This window comes from Amblyomma mixtum, chromosome 8 (assembly GCF_055824585.1).
Source record: "Amblyomma mixtum isolate Tamu chromosome 8, ASM5582458v1, whole genome shotgun sequence".
NCBI classification, from domain to species: domain Eukaryota; kingdom Metazoa; phylum Arthropoda; class Arachnida; order Ixodida; family Ixodidae; genus Amblyomma; species Amblyomma mixtum.
In genome coordinates this window covers 9,563,424-9,584,706 of record NC_143019.1, presented here as the reverse complement: position 1 = coordinate 9,584,706, position 21,283 = coordinate 9,563,424, and the positions used below count along the sequence as shown (strand labels likewise).

General features: G+C 49.0%; 1 protein-coding gene across 1 annotated transcript; it reads left to right on the top strand.

The window, feature by feature from the left end:
- Positions 1-15,635: 15,635 nt before the first annotated feature.
- On the top strand, positions 15,636-17,018 carry LOC149331287 (uncharacterized). The gene has a single exon (XM_089555949.1). It carries the CDS (start codon positions 15,906-15,908, stop codon positions 17,016-17,018), a length of 1,113 nt encoding a protein of 370 aa, XP_089412075.1. The 5' UTR covers positions 15,636-15,905.
- Positions 17,019-21,283: the final 4,265 nt, after the last annotated feature.

Sequence of the window (21,283 nt, the reverse complement as noted above, 5' to 3'; positions counted from 1 at the left end):
AACAGGACAGAGCAGAAATGGAACTCAGAGACCAGCGCTCAACTTCCAACTGAGTGTTTTTGGAAGTAAGCACGTCCATTTAAAACACACTAAAACTGCGTACATGCGCACAGTAAATGTCTGCGGTTTACTACGCTGATGTGCACAGTTTTATCGTTGTTTAAATTTAAGCGCTTAGTTTCAAGTTACGCGCCGATCTCTGTGTTCTCTCGCGTACAGTCGAGCGCGATTTGAAGGTTATCGCGCGAGCGTCGGCCGAGAACATGAACAGCGCCATGGCCCAGAATTCTCTGCCGAGGCGAGGGAGGTATCAGGCCAGCTTCCCTCACCCTTTTTGCTCTTCCTTCAGCAGCTGTCACTCCCTCCTCTGGGCTATCAGTTTTTTTTATTTTCTTTCCCACCAATTTTGTTTTCGTCCGCAAGATACGAGAGGTAACCAAGTCCACGCTTTATCGCAACCAATGGAAAGCTTAGAATAGAGAGAAAGGGTGGTGATCTCGTCGCGGGGGTGAAGCTTGTTGCACGGAACAGCGAACGAGGAAGAGGAGAGTGCGAAATCATAATTTTTCCTGTTCCAAAGTCGGCCGCTAGGTGCCTGGAGGGCTAGGCTGGTCGACGCTCTCGCGATAACCTTCAAATCGCGCTAGACTGTACTAGATCCTGTTTGCGCTGCTGAAGAATCATGAATCGTTACCAACTCCCCCAATCCGCTGTTCTCGCCGTCATGGAAGGCCACACAACTTCTGAGCCTTTTTACAGCGCTGCGAGAAAAAGCCCGACTTTTATTTGGTGATTACGTCGCCATTTTGAATGCTAGCGCAGAGACACTTGACATGCTTTGCTGTCACCGAGACTTCGCGCACTTTTACGTGGGAAGCTCCCAGACACCCTTAGAGCGTGTGGGGGTAGCGGTCTCGGACTCGAAGGAGATGCCCACGACTCAGCGTGGCAAACTCAGCGGAGACCAGCCACCAAGTGACAAGAGGTTTTTGGCTGTTCGGTGCCCAGCTTTCGCTGGTCGCAAGCCAGAGAATGGGTCGGAGCCAAATGTTTACAAAACAAAACAAAGTTTATACAGCAAAGAGACGATACAGAGGATTACACAATCACTAGTACAAACACATACAAAGTGATTACTAGAACAATGCAACTCGTGCAAAGTGAAACTAGAGAGAGAATGCAATACAAAGGCAATATTGCACCTAAAGTGCACTAACGCAAGAGAGAGAGGTAAACAAACAAAACACAATTTGTTCACCGGGCACTGCGGCAGTCCGACGACCAGAGTTCTGCGACAATGCCGTCCCGCAGACAGGCGAACGTTGCCTCGTTGGTCCGATGCTGGCCGAGTGGTGTTTTCCCCGGGAGTCGAACGGGCGCGCTTCGATGAAGCTTAAACGGCAGTCCGGACTGCCTGATGTTGTTGTTGTTGTGACTGAGAGAAGGATGAAAAGGAAATTGCACGGGCCTGCTACTGGCTCTAGACAAGCCACCACCGCTGCAACGTGCAGATAGAGGAGAGGTAAGAGATCAGAGGAAAGAGAAAAAGGCAAGAAAAGACGCGCGTCGCAGCAACAACAGACGCGCGTCGCAGCAACAACTGCGTCCGCCGGAGCGGACGCTGCTGAAAAAAATCAGATAAGCGGCCGAAGCCGCGCTCGCCGAAGCGAGGACAGCTGTCAGCGTCCTTCTTTTATAGGCTCGCTCTCACGTCTGTTTGTTGTATGCGCCAAAGTAGGCGCGCACATACACGCAGTATCTCCCGTGTATTTTCCCTTCCTTTCTCTCGCCGGCCGCGCGTCCTCATTGGTTAAAGTCAGGAGTCGTTTCGCGAAGGTTCCAGCGTGTTCTAGCGTGGCGCCGTCGTGGCGGTGTAGCCGACGTCCGAGTGCAGAGGAGGGGGACGTGACTTAGTGCACGCAAGGCTACGCCCTTTTCCTCCGGTCAGCAGTAGAACCGACTCGCATGTTCGAGAATCTTCGGCGTGGATGACTCATTCCTTCGGCGCACGCCGTGGCGATGGAGAGAGAGGCACGCGCTCGGCGGGGCTTTCCCTCTCTCCCGTTGGGCTCGCGCCGGCGAGACGCCGTGCGCGCGGCGGTTTTTCTTTGTTTGGTTCTAAAATGCGCCGAAGTTTGTGACATTTGCTTACGTGCTGCATAGATATGAATCCTTCAGGATCTCGGAATTGTGAAAAAAAAACCTCACCTTCTTTTCATTGCATTTTCCTTGCGGTCTTTCTGCGTCAGAACCGTACTACCTGCAAAAAAGCAAAAATATTTCTTACAAATCCCGCATTTTCAATAGAATACGCCTTTGCTTACGTGCCCAGAAAGAAAAAAAGATGTGAAACACCTTCGAACAATGAACAACAGTGTGCGATGAATCATAAGTCCTTAAGAAAACATAGCCTTCCAAACCGTGCAGTTCCCCAAATTTTCTCAACTATAGAAGTTAGGCAGGCACTATGCCAAAAATTAACGAAGTCCGCTCTAAAGGTCCCGTCATCACTTGGGTGATGCAAAGTTTTCTCTTGTCAATATCTTCAATGAACGGCTTCTGAGGAGAGCGGCCCTTATTAGCCTGTAGCGTGTAGTTTCTTTGTATAACCGCCTGGCGGCTACGAAAACAGCTAAATTTAAATGTATCGAAAAGAGCGAGGCGGCATATGCAGCTACTCCCACGTGCTCACCTCTTGTATAAAAGTGCATAAAAACCAAGTCGCGCAATGGCCCCGATTTCAAGTACCAACATTTACCGCTCTCTCCTTGTAGCGAAAGAACGACAGAAAGAAAGAAGGAGGGAAGAAATAAGAAAAGCAAACGAAACGTGAAGTAAAAGTTCAAGATGCAGATGAAAAGATGCTGCAAAAGGGCAGCGTTCAAGGCTTGACATCTTTAGAGTTTTCTTGGGCTTTCAAAAGAAGCAACTCACATTATAGAACATTTACAAATTGCCCATTTACCTGGCTAAACAGCTAGATAATGAATGGGTTTGCTTCGAAACAACATGAGAGGTTTAAAATGCGTATTGATGTAAAAAGCAGGAATAAACGTGCATTTCACCCGCGCAAGAGGCGAAACTTCATGAAGTTATTTCGCATTTCTAGTATGCGGGACGACATATTCGCCGCCAATTCGCGAGTTTGTGATAACAAAGCTGAATGCGAATGAAGAAAGACCCTTTTCATATATATGGCTCGAAATAGCAAGTTAAAGTAGGCATAGTGTCTGAAAAACAGGCACCAAGGCATATCTGCTCATAAGGTGTGTATATGGAAGCATATGCGCGAACCCATTGTTTTTCCCGAGTTTTCTCAGCAGGATGGCTTCCTAAAAAAAGGCTAGTTAAAATTGAAGCACTCCTTGAATTCCGCTGTTGAGAATACATTTATTTCTTTCACGAACTCTATATGACCGACTTTGACGAAAAATAAATCGATGCTGGATAGCTGTTTCTTTAAGCTATGCCAATTAACTTGTCTTTCTGCGACTAGGAATGTTCTCTGCCTGCTCTAGTTCCTGACTTCAGTAAGCTAAACGACATATAGCGTGCCCGCCATTTTATTATTATTAACTGTAATAGTTAAAAACGGTGCTTGTGTGTTTTCTCTTGTTCTGTCTGGTGCTTGTTTTCCACTGTTTTGGACCATACAAAAAAGATGTTCGCGTCCTTTTTCTCTTTGAACAGAGGTTGCTGTCAGTGGAATCAGTATCAGAAAATGTACTTGCAGCTGCATGAAAAACAAAAAGAAAATAACGCCCATGCAAAAAACCAGCTCATCGACTTACCCTTCACATGAGCAGTGTGCGTGGGAACATAGGTCACAGATTTTTCTTAACCTTGTGCCTTAAGGTTTCAAATCGAGTCTTAGCGATCGCTTTTTTTTCAGCGTACTCCACTCGCATCATCGGAAGGGGAAAAAAAAGAAGCTAGGAAACCCAGGCGATGCCTCGGCGACTTCGATGAGGCCCCATCCCGGTCTGAGACGGATAACACGCAGGACGCAATGAAATAGAGGGCTGTAATGAGTATGTTGCGGATGTGAAGTGATAAAAGAGAGAGCGTGTCCATTAAGTTGGAGGAGGTATGTCGGGTGCCCCTGAGACCTGAAGTGCGAATACGTGAAGCGCATGGCCACAGGGGGACGATGAAAACCTGGATAAGGAGTACAAGCTGGGCCGAAGGGAATAAGAGAGGGAGCTTGGAGGAAACGGCCAAATGCTTCTTGCCCTCGGGGTGCCTCTTGCGTGGATATCCAAGACAGAAGTCAATCCATTAGCACCAGCAGCCACGGGGGATGGGTCAGCCGTGCGCATTGGAAAACGGTGCGGTGCTATCGAAGTCCCATGTGAACGGCAGAGTAACGAGTACGGGTAACACGGACCTAGCGAGACGAGGGGTAATGTGTCGCCGAAGTGCGCAGTGCAAGAGAGCTTGCTAGTAATGCGGAAAGATAATAAGGAGAGCAGTGTGCTTAGCTTTTCTGTACATTGGGAGTTAGCGTCAAAAGATGACAGTCTCTTAAACAAGGCGGCTCCTACGAAAGACACTATGCTGTATTTCAAAACCAGCATGGTCATTGTACTGGCGTGTGTATGAACCGACACTTCTTGCAAAGAAAACGATTAGCTTCAAGGTGTGTGCACTTTCTTGGGAAACTGCAGCCAGTGACCCAAAGGAAATACATTTCAGTATTTTTGGGAGAATTTGGCGATTTAATCTTTCTTCATTCCTTGGTGATAATACTCTCACGCAGAGGTGATGGCAGTCCGGTATATAATATAGATTGAGGCGTTAAAATGAATAAGAAAAAACAGTCCTGCCCCGTCCCACTAAAGTACCGCGGGTATAATCCCAATTCTAATACAAAAGATGTGGCGCTTGTGCAATTGGGGTTTTGCCACAGCAAGGTCGAAGAAATAAACGTGAGAATGGATACTAAAGCAACCCACAGTACGGAGGAGCGGCCACGGGGGACTCCCCTGTTCTATCGGAAGTAGGAGGTTGGGGTGGGATATGGGAATGGTTAACGGGGAATATGGCCGGGGTTATGGGGATTAGGAGGGCCTGAGGACAGCGGAATTTTTTTCCCATGTCTCACCCTTTTGAGCTGCTCCCCTGGCCTCCGTAGAGGGCGAACACTCAAATTTCAACCGATAGTGCGATCGTCGGCCTCCAAGCGTACTTTCATACCACATAGAACGTTTGCCGGGGTCTCCAACCGTCCAAGACAACGCAACCTAACAGGGGCTAGACCGAGATCCAGCTCCCCAAAGCCAGGTTCCGCCACCCCGACCACCCAACAGTACTGAGATTTCATAGTTTTTGCGCCAGCCGTTCGTTGCTTCGGCGCGTCATGAGCCTCCGGGACATGAACGTTTGAGTGCAGTGGGGCCGTGCGGGGGCCCAAGGACCGACGTGTCCAAAACTCCCTTGTTACAAATAAAGTTTTCATCATCATCATCATCTAATTCTAAGACACTCGCAGCGGGAACCCTTTCACGGTTTTCGCGGCGCCGTACTCTCGGTGTTCGCCCATGGCATAGACTGTGAAACTCCTACCTCCTGACTCCAGTGCTCTCGAGTCTGATTTCATGTCAGCGGTTAGTACCTCGTGCAACCACAAGGTATATCTGCACGGGCGCCATCAACCGAAGGCGGAGCAGACTTTACTGAGCCTGTCGCGGTATTTCTGAGTTTTCTCCGATTTCGTCAAGTCTAGTACCAATTTCTCGGTATTAACCGCCGGGCTTTGCCGAGTTTCGGGGCTCACTGATCGCTCGAGGGTGCCTCTAAACATCACTGTTCCCTCTTCAGGCCTAAGAACAACTTCCCCAAAACCCAAGCTTGGTTCGCCCAGCTGCATGCCGACCCGTGGCAACGAGCTCTTCGGAATCGGAATCCAACGCGCCCACGGCTGGGTTGTATCCACTTCGTACCGAGAGGAGACCATGCGGTTTATTTTTGGCGTATTCAATTTCAAGCCGGCGTTCAACTTATGGGCCGTATTCAACATGCCCAATCTGTAAGCCTTCGGACCTGCCACGACACACGGGCAACGGAGCAGAAGCAGGTGCAGCACAATGCAAGCACGTCTGTTGAACTGAATGTGATGCATGGGTAACGTGGAACGTGAGCAACCACTCTGTTCAAATTTCCTAGCAAACCGTCTTTCTAGGTTCTGTACAGTTGGCTGACACAAGGTATATATTCTGCCCCCCCCCCCCCCCCCCCCCCGTCCGCATAATAGGTCTAAAAAAAAACCATACGATAAATTAGCAGCGCTTTGCATTATTCGCTCAGTTCCTGCCAAGTGGTGCGGAATTCTCACAAAACTTTGTGTATAAGCAGGGGCTCTACAATACAAGTCATGTAAGTCTGTTTAACTGTATGTGACGTATGGTCAACATGGAACGCGATCAACCGCTCTGTTTGTCTTTCGTAGCAAACCGTGTCTTGAGGGTATGTACAGGCAGCTGAAACGTACAGCCACCCCTCTACCTCTCTCCCCCTAAAGGACTAAATTTCTGATATATTTGACTAAGTACCTGTAGTACTCTGTAATCACTTTCGGCGAACGTCTCCGGTTTCGGTTTCTAGTTCAGACAAGGACAAATGACATGAACTACTTAGCATCACACCTGGACTGGACATGGCTCGTGCATGAAGAAATCTGTATCCCGTTCCTAAATCGTTTTTGACTGCCGTGCATTAAAGCGAGAAACAGCACACAAAACAAAACGGTTGACACGTTGAAAGCGCAGCTAACGCCCCTAAGTTGACTTAAGTTTAGCGATAACGGCGCTCCTCGCGAGCTGAAGCGCAATTTTTGCAACGTGTGTGTTTTGAGGCGCTCACAATCTCGTTAAGACATGGTATAGAACCGGGAACCGCATTGTCGCTTGCTTATCTGAATATTTCGTTGGCCTTGTGAGAACCCAAAAATTAACACAGTTAAAAGATGTCCACTCCGCTCGAAACAACCAAGAATAATATAGCGCCGTACTTACGGTCGCGTTCCTTTGATGTCGCATTCGTTTGTTTCATTTTTCTGACAAAGCCACGCGCGGAGAAGTTCTAATTGATATTTATACTGATTGTTCAATCCAGTTTTTGTATAAACTCGATGCGCGATGCTCAAACGGTAGTTTTCTTTGAAGTGTGAGGGCAACTTGACTAGAATGGTATTGTTGCCAAGGGATCCGGCTGCCTAGCTGAAAGTTCGCCCGCCATTGTTCCAGACACTCCATTAATGCGATGCGCACTTAGAATGTTTTGCCGTGAACCAAAGAAAAAGCGTTGAAAGCGGCTGGTTACGTTTTTCTTTGAACGTTGTGATAAATTCTTATTGCCTGCTTGGTCTGCTGCCACTGCAGAATAAGATGCTGTGCCATAAAACATTTGACTTTTCTCACGAACGATTTGTTGTACAAGTTCTGGTCTTCAACCCATGCTCTAACCTCTTCTGTTCTAATTACAGGGTGGTTCTGGTAATCTTAATTTCAATTATAATTTAACCTTAATTATAATTAATTCAGGCCTGCTTTTCGCTTTAAAAAATTTCATCCAAACCATAGAAGTATCCAGAGGTCAATTATGACATCTGATTTCTTGTAAAATAAGAGTTCAGCAGGAGCCATGAAAAGCAGCACAAAGCTTGTGTCACAAAAATCTTTTGATGCGCTTTGATTCTGATGCTCCTTGCTAATTCTGCGGAAGCGCCTCATGAGGGAGCATGTTGTTGTTGTTGTTGTTGCGACTGGAAGGGATGAAAATAAAGTGCATGGGCCTGCCGACTGGCTCAAGCGGAGCCACCACCGCTGCCACGTGCAGATAGAGTAGAGTTAAAAGATCAGAGAAAAGAGTGAAAGAAGAGACGCGCATCACAACAACCTCGCCCCGCCGAAGCGAAGACGCTTGCTGGAACAACAGGTACCCCAAGATGTCTCCCTATGAGGGAGCATCTTTTGTATTTTCGACTGTACAGCCTGTGACGCCGGCTTGCAACGCTGTAATAGGTGCGACTGTACCGGTTTGTGCGTCAGTATTTAGAAGCGCACCGATACAATTTCAACCGAGGCGAGGAGTGCAAAACACGCTTTGTAGTGCTAATAATTACGAGCTACACTGGTGACGTTAGTGATGGTAAACCATGGCCAATGCATACGAAATATTTCAAGACAATACAAGTATCATAAAGATCGCGCTTCAATTACGCAGGTGCTTGAAGAGCATCTTCGTATGTAATCATGCGGGGGCCTTAAAAGCATAATTAGAATCGTCCTGCTTCTGAGATAGGGGAGCTTGTCCACAACCAAACTTCCAGAAATGAGGCTTGAATTACGCACGAGATAACAGGTTGGCGACGAGTCTTCAATCTCAGCTACACGGCGCTCGCGGCCGAGGGCCCGCGGTCATTTTTTTCGGCGCAAATAGGAACCCGCTTCTGGCGTAAGCCTCATCATAGCGACAGCGTTAGTGGAGCAGGTGGCTTCATTACGTTCCCTAGAATGCCCCAGAGCGGGGTGCTTAGTGATTGCGACATCTCCGGCGCTGTCCCGGTCAACGTAATCTCGGCCCCGTGTTTATGCGCAAACACAGAGGCCAAGCCTGCGTCATTGCGCGGACGTGACCTGCATTGTCGTCACCTTTCGTCCCCAGTCCTTCTCCCCTGCCTCGCATCTCCCCCTTTCCTGTAATCATAAATGCTCTGCGTAAGCCGCAACGGACGCGCGCTTTGAAAGGGCTGGCCATTTGCGCCTCGCACAAGTGTATAGTTCTGTGTAGTAGGCTAGGGGCTGGATTAATCCATACTTTGATTAAAGTGGACAGACAAGATTTGAGGACATGACGCCCGAGTTGACTTCCTTGTTACCTGGAACTGGAGTGCTGCATTAAAGAATACCCTTCCTGGCTGAGCAAGGAAGAACCGAGCACATCATAGAGGTCGTGCCTGCGCGCTGAGACTGCGCGCTGAGACTGCCAAGAAAATAAGAAGAGTGGTGGATCAGACTGCGCTCCTGTGCGTCTGTGCTCAAGCGACTGTGCTCTGTCCGTCTATGCAGTGAGGAGGGACACTGTAGCGAGAGTATTACAAACAACAGCATAGCAAAGAAGTTTACAACGATTTTTTATTGGGCTAGATGGTTTTAAGCGTAATGTCAGAAGCGAGTGCGTATAATGGAGGCGGGCACAGCCACATGGACGACCGAGTGGACGGGCGCTCACAATGTACATCGACCTGTGCCGGTCAAAACCAATTGCTTCCGAAATGGTGATGAAATTAGAGTTTGTCGTCACTGCCTGGTTGCAAAATTTTTTTAGCACCTTTCATTGCCATCTGCATTATGGTGCGATTTTACTTCTCGTGATTCTGATGTCTTTTAATCAATGGCCTTATTGTCTATTTCCTGTTGTCACACATTTGCTGCAACAAATCACTTAAACAAGCGGAAAGAACAGAGGTCATCAGAAAGATTACAACAATCATTCTAGTTGGTTCTTTTGAGAGAAAGTGGGATAAATATTTTCCTAAGCTGTACTCCGCCGGAGAAAGCAAACCCACAAGTCCAGTTCCTAAACAAATATAAATTGAGTGATACAATTCTTATGCGGGAAGAATACAGTACTTCCTGTTTTTTATATGTCGTGCCTCTAAATAGACTTCGAGCGTTTGCAAACAAGTTCTATTCCAGAATTTTTAATGCTTCAAAACAGCACCACCGTTGATCAATCAGATCATCATTATCAGCCTCACTACGGCCATTGGAAGACAATGGCGTCTCCTATATCTTGACAGTTAGCCCTGCCCTCTGCCCGGTGTGGCCACCATATCCCACATCCCATATCCACCAATCTAACTTTCTGCTGCCTCTTGTTACACTTCCCTTCTTTGGAATCAAGTGTGTTACCCTCAATGACCAGCGCATATCCTGCCTTAGCATTACGTGCCCTACCCAAGTCCATTTCTTCCTTTTGATTCCTCTTCTTGACCATTCAGCTCCCGCAACTGCAGACCCAAATGCCAGACGTGGTTATTTGTAAAGAAATCAATACAAAACTAGTGAGCCGCTGTAGTGGCGCTGTGGTTATGGCACTTGGCTGCTGAGCCGAAAGACACGGGTTCGATCCCGGCCTCAGCAGTGAAATGATAGAGCCACGTGTACCATGCGATGTCAGTGCACGTTAAAGAACCCCGGGTGGTCGAAATTTCCGGTGCCTGTCACTATGACGTCCCTCATAGTTTGAGTCGCTTTGGGACTTCAATTTCGTGTAAATAAATCTAGCTACGACTGGTACCCACAGCCAAAATTACTTCATCGGTCGTCTGAAGCCGTGACTTGAAACCATGGCTATTGGCTCGCGTTATTCGAGCCCCATTGAAAGGCGGCGAGTGTAGTCTGCGAACTAGCAAAATCAAGGAGATAATGTTAAGCTGGCACAATTCTCGCTCGCGAAAAAGCACTGCTTTTCTCCGCAACACTTAAAAAGAAATTTCATAAAATGCTCTTAGTTTTCAGCGTCTCTGTAAAACGCAAACTATTCAGACCACATATGCCATGAAATCGGAACAGAAGGAATTAATTGCTGTGTTAATACAAGGGCATAATTACTTCTGTTCAGCAAGTTGAAAAAATCAGGAAGTGCTCTCAAGGAGTGCATTTTTTGTTTAGAAATCAACACCTCGCCACACTTCTTAGTTTATTTTTGCAATAGGAACCGGTAATTTTGAAGAGCGCACTGTAATGAACATATTCGCCAGGGGCATTTTTTTCGCATTTCAGAGAGATCAGAGAATCACAGAAGCAGCTTAGAATCAGAACATTGATAAATAAGAAAAGTTTGAAAGGCCGGGTCTGTCCGCTATATTACTGGGCAGTTGGCAGGCGAGCCCCAAGAGCCCCTGTTATAGCTCGAACAAAAGCCTCACCTGCACTAACGGCACGTTTAGCGAATTTGTGTTACCCGTTCTCGACAACGTTGTGGCTTGTTGCGCCTATCTTCTGGGTTTACTTGGGTAGAACTATTGTCTAATCTCCCGATTTATTACCCCAGTAGTCTCTTGATTTTCTTGCTTGCGGGTGTACCAAAACACCCTGCGAGGAGCCACAATGTCTCAGGCAACGAATGGCAGTCTCATGGAAAACGTGCTGATTGGGTGCCCACATTCAGCAGAAAGACTTGGCTTCAAGGGGCGATTTTGCACGAAGGGGACAAGATGAAATCTTTGCAGAAGGGCCACAACATCGCAAAATGCCCTCCCAGCTCCGAGTGGCTCAACAGCACTTCAACATAGCTTACATTATAGCAGAAAAAGTTTCCTGCTCAATTTGTCAGTCTTTCGTGGCACACGATGACAAGGTCGCACAAACAATACCCCGTGAGGAGCTGCTATATAGCCACAGCCTCGGCAGCACTGCAGACTGTCAGCCTACCTCAAAATTGCTATAGTAACATTGCTCATAATCTTCCTTCTTATAGATGAGCAGCTTTCAAAGTAGGCAGTGGACGTAGAGTTTTTTTTTAAAAGAAGGGGCTGTCATTCATTTGTGGATAATTTTGCTCTGCCCAAGCATAGTACTCAAGGCTAAATAATTCATTAGGAGATCAGAAGACGCGAAAAGGACGAGAAAAAAAAGAGCACGCAGGTGAAGAGTGCCAAGAACATTACAACGACACATCTTTGTGGCAGCAGGTCGAAAGAAGTTTGCAATATTGAGCGAATTGATTATGGCCATAATGTCGCTTTGGTATCGATAACAAAGACAACAGCGTGCACAACCTTTTCCAAGCCCTTTTCAATTTATGCACAGTTAATAATTTCGAGAATGTTAAAAAAAATAAAACGCTTTTTTGAATCAGGCACACTATAAGCTGCCTGATTTTTGCCTTTCGTACAGAAAATATCTGAAGTTTTCTAGCATACAACGGCTTTATTCACATAGAGGATTTGAAAGACAAAAACCCAGCAGAGTGTTTGAACGGCTAGCTGAAAAATGTGTTCCTTGTAGCCAATCTGTGGCTTTAGGAAAGTAAACCCTTTTATTTCAATTTTTAAAAAGTTCCTGGAATTACAGCACAAGCGATACCCCCTTATATGTCGCACTGTCGTCCTGAAGCTGTTTTATATCTTTATCTTTTATCCACTTATGTCTTCTGGTCATGCCACTGTTACCTAACACAGAAACCAGAAATCGTCGAGTACTTAGCTCCAGAACACGCGATCGCATCAGTGCGCATTGCACCATCCGAAAGCAAATAGGGAATTCATCCTATTTCTCATCGCAGATTTTCTTTGTTTGGTATGTTTATCATTGAACTAAAATTATGAAGATGACATATCACCTGTTGCCCAGGCTAAGCGTATGCGGCGAGCAGCAGTGACAGAGAAGGAGTAGCATGCTGAAATGAATTAAGAATCGAACAATAACGCATTTTAATCACATACTGTAATTAAGTAACTTCAAATTTTTGCAGATGAACGGATGACGCGCGCGCATCTTCATTATTTGCAATAGGCTTGGGGAAGAGGCAACGCGTATCGAAGTAATAATGAGCATTTTATTATTCATTAAGAACTCCTAGCAATTTCGGTGGCACAACATGGAGATTCGGTAACGTTAGCTGCGTTTTGGAACAATTTGAAAGGAAAATTGAAACAACAGCTTAACGGAAAAACGATAACTCTTGACTAATTAACCAAGGCAACGCAATTATTTTATAAAATGAATTATTGCAGAAAAGAAGGTCGTTTTCTAACCGGTAGGGCATAAGTGGCAAGGCTGCTAACGGGTCGTTTAACAGTCGGAAAAGAAGTACACAAGGTTCCCATCTTACCATATCATTAGGAGAGCAGTGCCCTATTTCTGAAAAAGGAGGGCGCCGGTCTCAGCAGGGGCAGTGCGATGACTGACGACAGACATTTGTGAGCCGCCGGTCTTATCGTGGAGATCGGGACGTTGTCGAGTTAGGACCGTAAATTTGGGAAACGGCCAACGACAGGCCGTGACCTGCGGCGACCGTTTAGTCGTAAATCAGGAAATGCGATAGCTGGCAATTTTCAACGTCTACAGCAACTACAAATCTGCTTACTTTACTCCAGAGATTTTAGCGTATTTTTTATGGTAGAAGGTTTTTGGAACTTCTTACTTCTTAAAGGATTGTCCTGATGGCGAACAGCTGGTCTAGTTGGTTCTGCATGTTTGACTTGACAATAACAAGGAAAAAAGTACACGGACGGATAGAAAAGGCAACACAAAGCGCTGTTAGAATGTTACAAATGTTCTACTGCCACACGCATGAAAATCCTGGCAGCAGAAGATGATTGAGTCACGTTTATTTATTTAGTTATTTATTTATGTGTACCCACACCATCAATATGTTGTTGCAGTTGGGTGAATAATCGAGGTAACAATTCTTGTAAGATGCGGTCGTTTAGAAAATAAAACAGGCAGGATTATGAATGCAGTGCCCGTGTAAAAAGCTTGCAAATCCCATCAAGCAAGACGGCTACTAAAGTGGACTGGAGAGAAAGAAATGCGAGAAGAAAAACTGTTTAGTGCAAAGCTAACCACAACAGTGATACTGTGTGAATCCCGCAACTATTCGAGTTGCACTTAGAGTAGTTGGTGGCATCCAGAATGTATAATTGAAACGACGTGATATGGCACAAAGATTAATAGAACCTCTCGTCAATTGAATGTCAGCAACAGTTCGGGCAGTCGATTCACTGATCAGCACTTTCGGTGAAGAAAGAGTTCCTGAAATCAACTTCCTTGCGACTCAATTAGCGCACTTTGTGATAAGGGTCGAATGAGTAAATTGGTAATGGGGCTGCAAAATATATGTTTAAGGCCGGATGACGGTTTAAGAATTATATACCTTTGTATATATTTACAACGCACACAATACAATCCGTCTGCGCTCTCCGCTTTCTGTAACAAGATTTTTTAGGGCTACCTCTTTGACGGTAAAAGAACCGTTGTAAAATGCTGCCTAAATTGGCATATTTTACAAGGTTTCTCCGAGGTTACGTTTCACAATAAATTTCGAAGAAACCAGAACAGCTACCCACAGGCAGGAAAATTAACAGTTAGTCGTGCAATGGATGCTCTTTACTTAAACCGCCCTCCCAGTTCCGGCATATACTGCGTTTTTTTGGTTGAAGTAAAAGTAATTAATAACATTTTAGAAGCAGTGAAGGAAGCACTAGTGGCTGAAAGATTGGAAGGTTAGCTGGAAAGGGAACGAGAAGAAGGGCGCAGCTTTTACATCAGGCGCAGTCAGCCATTCCTTAGGTCCTGAGTTGAATTTCTGACTTTGTGGCGTTGCGTGCGCTTTGGGCTGGGCTCGGAAAACGGTACTTTCATCTCAAAGGTACGGCTTACTGCCCTGCCTGCGCAAGCTTATGGGTGTGACGACACGACTGAGCACTTGAGTACTTTGTGCATGCCGAGGGGCTGAGGTGAAAAGCAATCGCTATCCCTTGAATGGGACCGCCTTGATCGTCGCCCGCTTACGAAGATTTAGGTTCTCGGCAAATGGCCGCAGTTATCTCCGTTTTCTAAGGCCAGCATAGCACCGCTCCGTTTCTTGAGCGCATCGTAGCAGCGCGATCGACTATCTGTAGTTCTACATTCTTTCTTTTTTACCTCATATATCATTCCTCCTTAACATTTATATACAACCATTCTTTGCCTCTAGCGCAGGATGGGTGAGTAGTGTGTTCTCCTGCATAAGTTTCCGTCCTTTACTTTTACCTCTGAATCTTTTGAACCGTTTTGCAATGAGCAATAGAAACCTGTTCACAGAGAACTCTTGTTTCGGAGTCATTTCATACGTGTTCTTATCATAGAATTTAGTTTGATTCTTACCGTCGGGAAGCACAGTCCACTGCAGAAAAATGAATGATACGAGAAAAGAAGGCAAAGTAAGAAGAGAGATGCCCAGTAACACACGTGTCTTCCACAGGATGGCACATCCTATCCCTTAGTATCCTCTAACATTAGAGAGTGCAGAGAAGCCCAAAAAGCAGACAACTGTTGTGGTATGGCTGCGCCTTACTATCCGTCACTCTCTTCGCTAGCACAGCACAGTAGCACAGCAGCGAGGTCATTACTTCCCGTCATTCGATCATCGATTGGGCGCAGAGGGTTCCACAGAAGCGCGCAATTACGATGTTAGATGAAACTGCCGCTGTCAGGCACCTAATTGAATAAAATATAATAATTACTGTTTTACGCTCTGCGTCTAGCGTGAAGGCCTATATTCGAAACCTAGAGGTAGCGTCACTTCTTGACTGCTCCATTTGGTAGATCTCTTCTAGAGAACGCGTGTCCCGAGATATTGGGCTCAAAGTTTCCGTTGATTGCGCTTAATTACGCATGCAAGGCAGTTGCAGTCGACGCTGAACTCCCCCCTACTATGAAGCAGCTGTTGCATTGGCCGCTTCTTCTACTTCGGTAGCCAAAGTTAAAAGGATTTAACATTTTTGAGCTTCAAGGGACGCTGTAGACGTTAGCAGAAGAAACGCCGCGTCACACCGGGTCGACTGTCGCCTTGATAAAGACCACCTTGCATGCAGAGCTACAGGGATTGAGCTGAAAATTTGCACGCTGTAGCGAACCACGACGGTCGCGCCTGATTCCGCCTAGGCCGATCGCTGCCAGAGCGCCGACGACGACGAAGCGTCGCAAAAAGACGAAGTGCCGCCGCGCTGCACGAGATCGCTTGGGTCGGACTGGCCGTCTTCTGCGCTGCCCGCCGTTCTGCTCGCCGCTTTGTGTCGCCTGCCGTGAACACCACGCCCTGTACCATTTGTGCAGAAACCCCCTTTCACTTGGTGGAGGTGCGGATTTACTGCCTTCTTGGCACTTCAAGGCCGTCCGCTTCCGAATTTCACCATGCCTCAAGATTCCGAACAGCCGCCGATCCTTGTGCCACATACTCCTGCCCCACAGCCGCCGACAGTCGTCTGCGCTGGAGCTTTGCGCCAGCGCGACCCCGCTGTTTTCAGCGGTACCGGGGACCACGACGTCGAGGACTGGCTAGCCTCGTACGAGCGGGTCAGTACCCACAACAAATGGGACGATCCCCTAAAACTGAACGTCATTTTCTATCTGACGGACGTTGCTAATCTGTGGTACCGCAACCATGAGCCTGACATCACATCGTGGACCGCCTTTAAGCAAAATTTCGCTGACGTCTTCGGCCGGCCTGCGGTGCGCAAGCTGCGTGCTGAGCAACGCCTGCGTGCTCGGGCGCAGCTGCCTGGTGAAAATTTCACCAGTTATATAGAGGACGTGGTGGATCTGTGCAAACGTGTGGATGCTTCGATGCCCGAGCGCGCCAAGATCGACCACATTCTGAAGGGCATTGACGACGACGCATTCCAGATGCTTCTCGCCAAAAATCCAGCCACCGTCGTCGACGTCATCGCACAATGCCAGAGCTACGACGAACTCCGTAAGCGCCGTTTTCTCACTCGCTCTCCACTCTCTCCACCGGAGCCTCTGGGCGCTTTGACATCTGACTCTGACCAGTCGCTACTGCTGCCGCAGATCCAGCAGTATATTCGCGAAGAAGTTGCTCGACAGCTGTCCCTCGTCCACCCGAGCACTGCCACTTCCTCTTCTCTTGTGCCTTCGCTGCAGCGCGTCATACGCGAACAAGTGGCCGAAGCTCTTCCTCCTCCCCCTGAAGTTCCTTCCGTCCCTCCTTTGACGTACGCTGGCGCCGCAGCACATTATAGCCAATCCACCCCTGTGGCAGCGCCCTTGACGTACGCCGCCGTGGCTGCACGGCCTGCGGTGTTGCCACCTCGTCAGCCTGTTCTGCGCCCGGCACCGGCCCCACCAGCGGCTCCGCTTCCTCCTTCTCCTTCGCCATATTACAACCCTTGGCGCACACCAGACAATCGTCCGATATGCTTTTCATGTGGCTTCCCCGGACATGTGGCCCGCCGCTGTCGACGCCGCATGGTCGCCCCTAGAACGGTTGCGCCTCCTGCCTGTTGACCTGAGCAGCTCCGTTCTGTTCCACCTCCGGAGCCCTACGCCACTGACGATCGTCCGTATACGACCCGTCGATCCCCGTCCCCACGTCGCCGTTCACTTTCACCTATGCGCCGTCGCCCTACATCTGCTGACGAGGGAAACTAAAATCCGCAGTTCCCGAGGCAAGAACTGCGTGCTCTTCAAACAGCTCAAGGCCTCAACTTTCTCCCGCGAACATTCTATTGGTTTCCGTCGATGGTTTTTCTGTGTACGCGCTTGTGGACACGGGTGCTGCTGTGTCTGTTATTCATGAGAGACTGTGCCGTCGGTTACGAAAAGTCACGACTTCATTTTCTGGTTTGTCGCTTCGGACTGCTACCGAAGAGAGGATCGCACCTTTGGCCGCATGCACAGCGCGGGTCGTCATTGCCGACATTTTGTACAGTGTTGAGTTCGTGGTCCTGCCGTCTTGTTCCCACGACGTAATTCTCGGGTGGGACTTCCTATCAAAAAATAACGCCGTGATAAATTGCGCCCGCGCAGAGGTAGAATTTTCTGTATTGTCTGACGAACCGGCCGACGACCACCATTTCCTGTGTCCGCAGAAGATCACAGTAAGTGAAGACGTCGACATCGCTCCGGAGGCTTCAGCGCTGGTATCCCTCTCGTGCCCTGCCACACCCGCCGTCGCAGTTTTCTTTACGCCCTCGTCTTCCTTCGTTCATCGCAAAAACCTGCCGCTGCCGTACGCTGTTCTCGATGTTCACGGAGGTCTAGCGAAAATGCTTATTTATAATCCGTCTGCATGCCCGCTTACCCTGCTACGTGGTGAGACTCTTGGCTCAGTTCAACCTGCCCACCTTCTCTCTGACCTGGATGCACCTGTGACCTCCCGCAGTTCCTCCATCAATGCTCTTCATCCTGATTCGGCACCCGATCCGTTGCCCGACGCCTTCTTCCAAGCCGCCATCGACGCCGCTCTTCCTTCTGCCTACCGGAAGCAGCTCTCAGCTCTACTAAACACGTTTCGCTCCGCTTTCGACGCCGCCCACACTCCTCTAGGCCGAACTTCCACCGTCGCTCATCGCATTGAGACCGGCTCTCACCCCCCTTTTCGCCAGCGGCCATATCGTGTGTCGGCGGCAGAGCGCCGCGTGATTAGCGAACAAGTTGAGGACATGCTGCACCGTGGTGTCATCCGTCCGTCTCACAGCCCTTGGTCGTCGCCGGTGGTACTTGTCAAGAAGAAAGATGGTTCAATCCGATTTTGTGTCGATTACCGCCGCCTCAACAAAATTACCCACAAGGACAATTACCCTCTTCCCCGCATCGACGACGCTCTTGACAGCCTCCAAGGCGCTGAGTACTTTTCGTCCCTTGACCTACGTTCCGGCTACTGGCAAGTACCGATGGCTGCACCTGACAGAGAAAAGACAGCATTTGTTACACCCGACGGCCTCTACGAGTTCAACGTGATGCCGTTCGGTCTGTGCAACGCTCCCGCCACATTCGAAAGGATGATGGATAACATCTTGCGGAAGTTGAAATGGCAGACCTGCCTCTGCTACCTGGATGACATTGTTGTCTTTTCCGCCGATTTCACCACACACATTGCACGCTTAAAGCAGGTTTTGACTTGCCTGACAGACGCCGGACTGCAGCTGAATCTCAAGAAGTGCCACTTCGGAGCTCGGCAGTTGACAATATTGGGGCACATCGTCTCCAAGGAAGGCATTCTCCCTGACCCGGCCCAGCTCCGTGCTGTGGCGCAATTTCCTAAGCCGGTTTCGCTCAAGCAACTTCGAAGCTTCATAGGTTTGTGTTCTTATTTCCGGCGCTTCGTACGCCATTTTGCGTCCATCATTGCGCCGCTGACGAAGCTACTTGGCGGGACCAATGACATATCTGGCTGGTCGGCCGAGTGCGACGAAGCGTTCGCTACCCTGCGCCATCTTTTGACTTCGCCGCCAATACTCAGACACTATGACCCCACAGCACCTACCGAGGTCCATACGGATGCGAGTGGCGTTGGCCTCGGAGCTGTCCTGGCCCAGCGAAAAGATGGTTTTGAAGAATACGTAGTTGCGTATGCGAGTCGCGTGCTTACCAAAGCTGAATCCAACTATTCCGTTACGAAGAAGGAATGCTTAGCTATTGTATGGGCGCTAACGAAATTCCGGCCCTATCTATACGGCCGCCGGTTCGACGTCGTCACGGACCACCATGCGCTCTGCTGGTTATCGTCGCTTAAAGATCCATCCGGTCGCCTCGCTCGGTGGGCTCTTCGCCTTCAAGAGTTTGACATCCGCGTCATCTACCGTTCCGGCCGTAAGCACATGGACGCCGATGCTTTGTCTCGGTCTCCCCTTCCCAGCGACGCTGCCTGCTCCTCGGCGACCGATCCCGTGCTTTCGTCTCTTACCATCGCTGATATGCCGGCGGAGCAGCGAAAAGACCCGTGGCTTGCGTCCCTCATAGACGCCGTGTCTTCTTCACAAAACGTTGCGCCTTCTAGAACTTTACGGCGTCAAGCTCCGCACTTTGCCCTCCGGGACGGCCTTCTATACCGCCGCAACTACATGCCTGATGGTCGGCGGTGGCTTCTCGCGATCCCCTGCCATTTACGATCTGAAATTTGCGCATCTTACCACGCTGACCCTCAGTGTGCGCACGCCGGTGTGCTGAAAACATTCAAACGCATTTCTCAGCGCTACTATTGGCGCGGCATGTACGCCTATATTCGAAAATACGTCCGATCGTGCATCGCTTGTCAGCGGCGGAAGACTTCCACTCCCCGAGTGACCGGCCCCTTACAACCACTCCCATGCCCAGCACGTCCTTTCGATCGCGTTGGCGTTGACCTTTACGGACCGCTTCCCTGTACGGTCTCTGGGAACCGTTGGATTATCGTCGGCGTCGACCACCTCACCCGGTATGCCGAGACAGCCGCCCTTCCTGCTGCAACTAGCCGCGAAATTGCTACGTTCCTCCTGCACCATTTTGTTCTTCGTCACGGCGCGCCGCGCGAGCTGCTCAGTGACAGAGGCCGCGCCTTCCTTTCCCAAGTCGTTGAAGCACTGCTTGCCGAATGTCGCATCGTACATCGGACCACCACTGCCTACCATCCTCAAACTAACGGGCTGACCGAGCGCTTCAACCGTACTCTCGGAGACATGCTCACGATCTACGTCGCAGCAGATCAGACCAACTGGGATGCCGTCCTCCCTTTCGTGACATACGCGTACAACACCGCCACGCAGTCCACCACCGGCTTTACCCCTTTCTTCCTTCTGTATGGGCGTGAGCCGTCGTCCACGATGGACACCATATTACCTTATACTCCTGACGCCTGCGAGTGGACGCCTCTCTCCGAAGTCGCAAAGCATGCAGAAGACTGCCGCCAGTTGGCGCGCTCTTTTACCTCCGAATCCCAAGGCCGCCAAAAGCATCGCCACGATAACGTTAGCAGGCAACACGTTTTTCCGGTTGGATCCCTAGTTTGGCTATGGGTTCCCGGCACACCACCCGGATTGTCATCTAAATTTCGCACAGAATACCACGGGCCTTATCGCGTCGTCCAGCAAACGTCGCCAGTCAACTACGTCGTGGAGCCGCTCAACCCCTCTTCGGACCTGCGCCATCGCGGTCGCGAAACCGTCCACGCCAGCCGCCTGAAGACTTACTACGACCCGCTCCTTTTGCCCTCGCCATAAGTCGCCAGGATGGCTCCTCTTCGTTCCCGGGGCAATTGTAGCGAACCACGACGGTCGCGCCTGATTCCGCCTAGGCCGATCGCTGCCAGAGCGCCGACGACGACGAAGCGTCGCAAAAAGACGAAGTGCCGCCGCGCTGCACGAGATCGCTTGGGTCGGACTGGCCGTCTTCTGCGCTGCCCGCCGTTCTGCTCGCCGCTTTGTGTCGCCTGCCGTGAACACCACGCCCTGTACCATTTGTGCAGAAACCCCCTTTCAACGCGATTATCTCGGAATGCACGCGTGATGGAAAAATTCCACTAAATGCAATTGTGCAAGAATCTCACTACTTTATAGTTTCCAATAAAAACGTGCTAACTCAATGTAGTCACTAATGCGTTCATTATATAATTTTCTAGACTAGGTATCTGCTGATGACCGCTATTACCCCACTTCTTTCACCCTGATCGCGTAACGCATGCACAAACATGCGTTTGACCGACCTAGATGTGCCTCTTTTAAGACACCTGTAAAGCTTAATTTTTATCATGCTGTTTAATATGCTCGAAGTAATCAAGTTTACCCCCCCTCCCC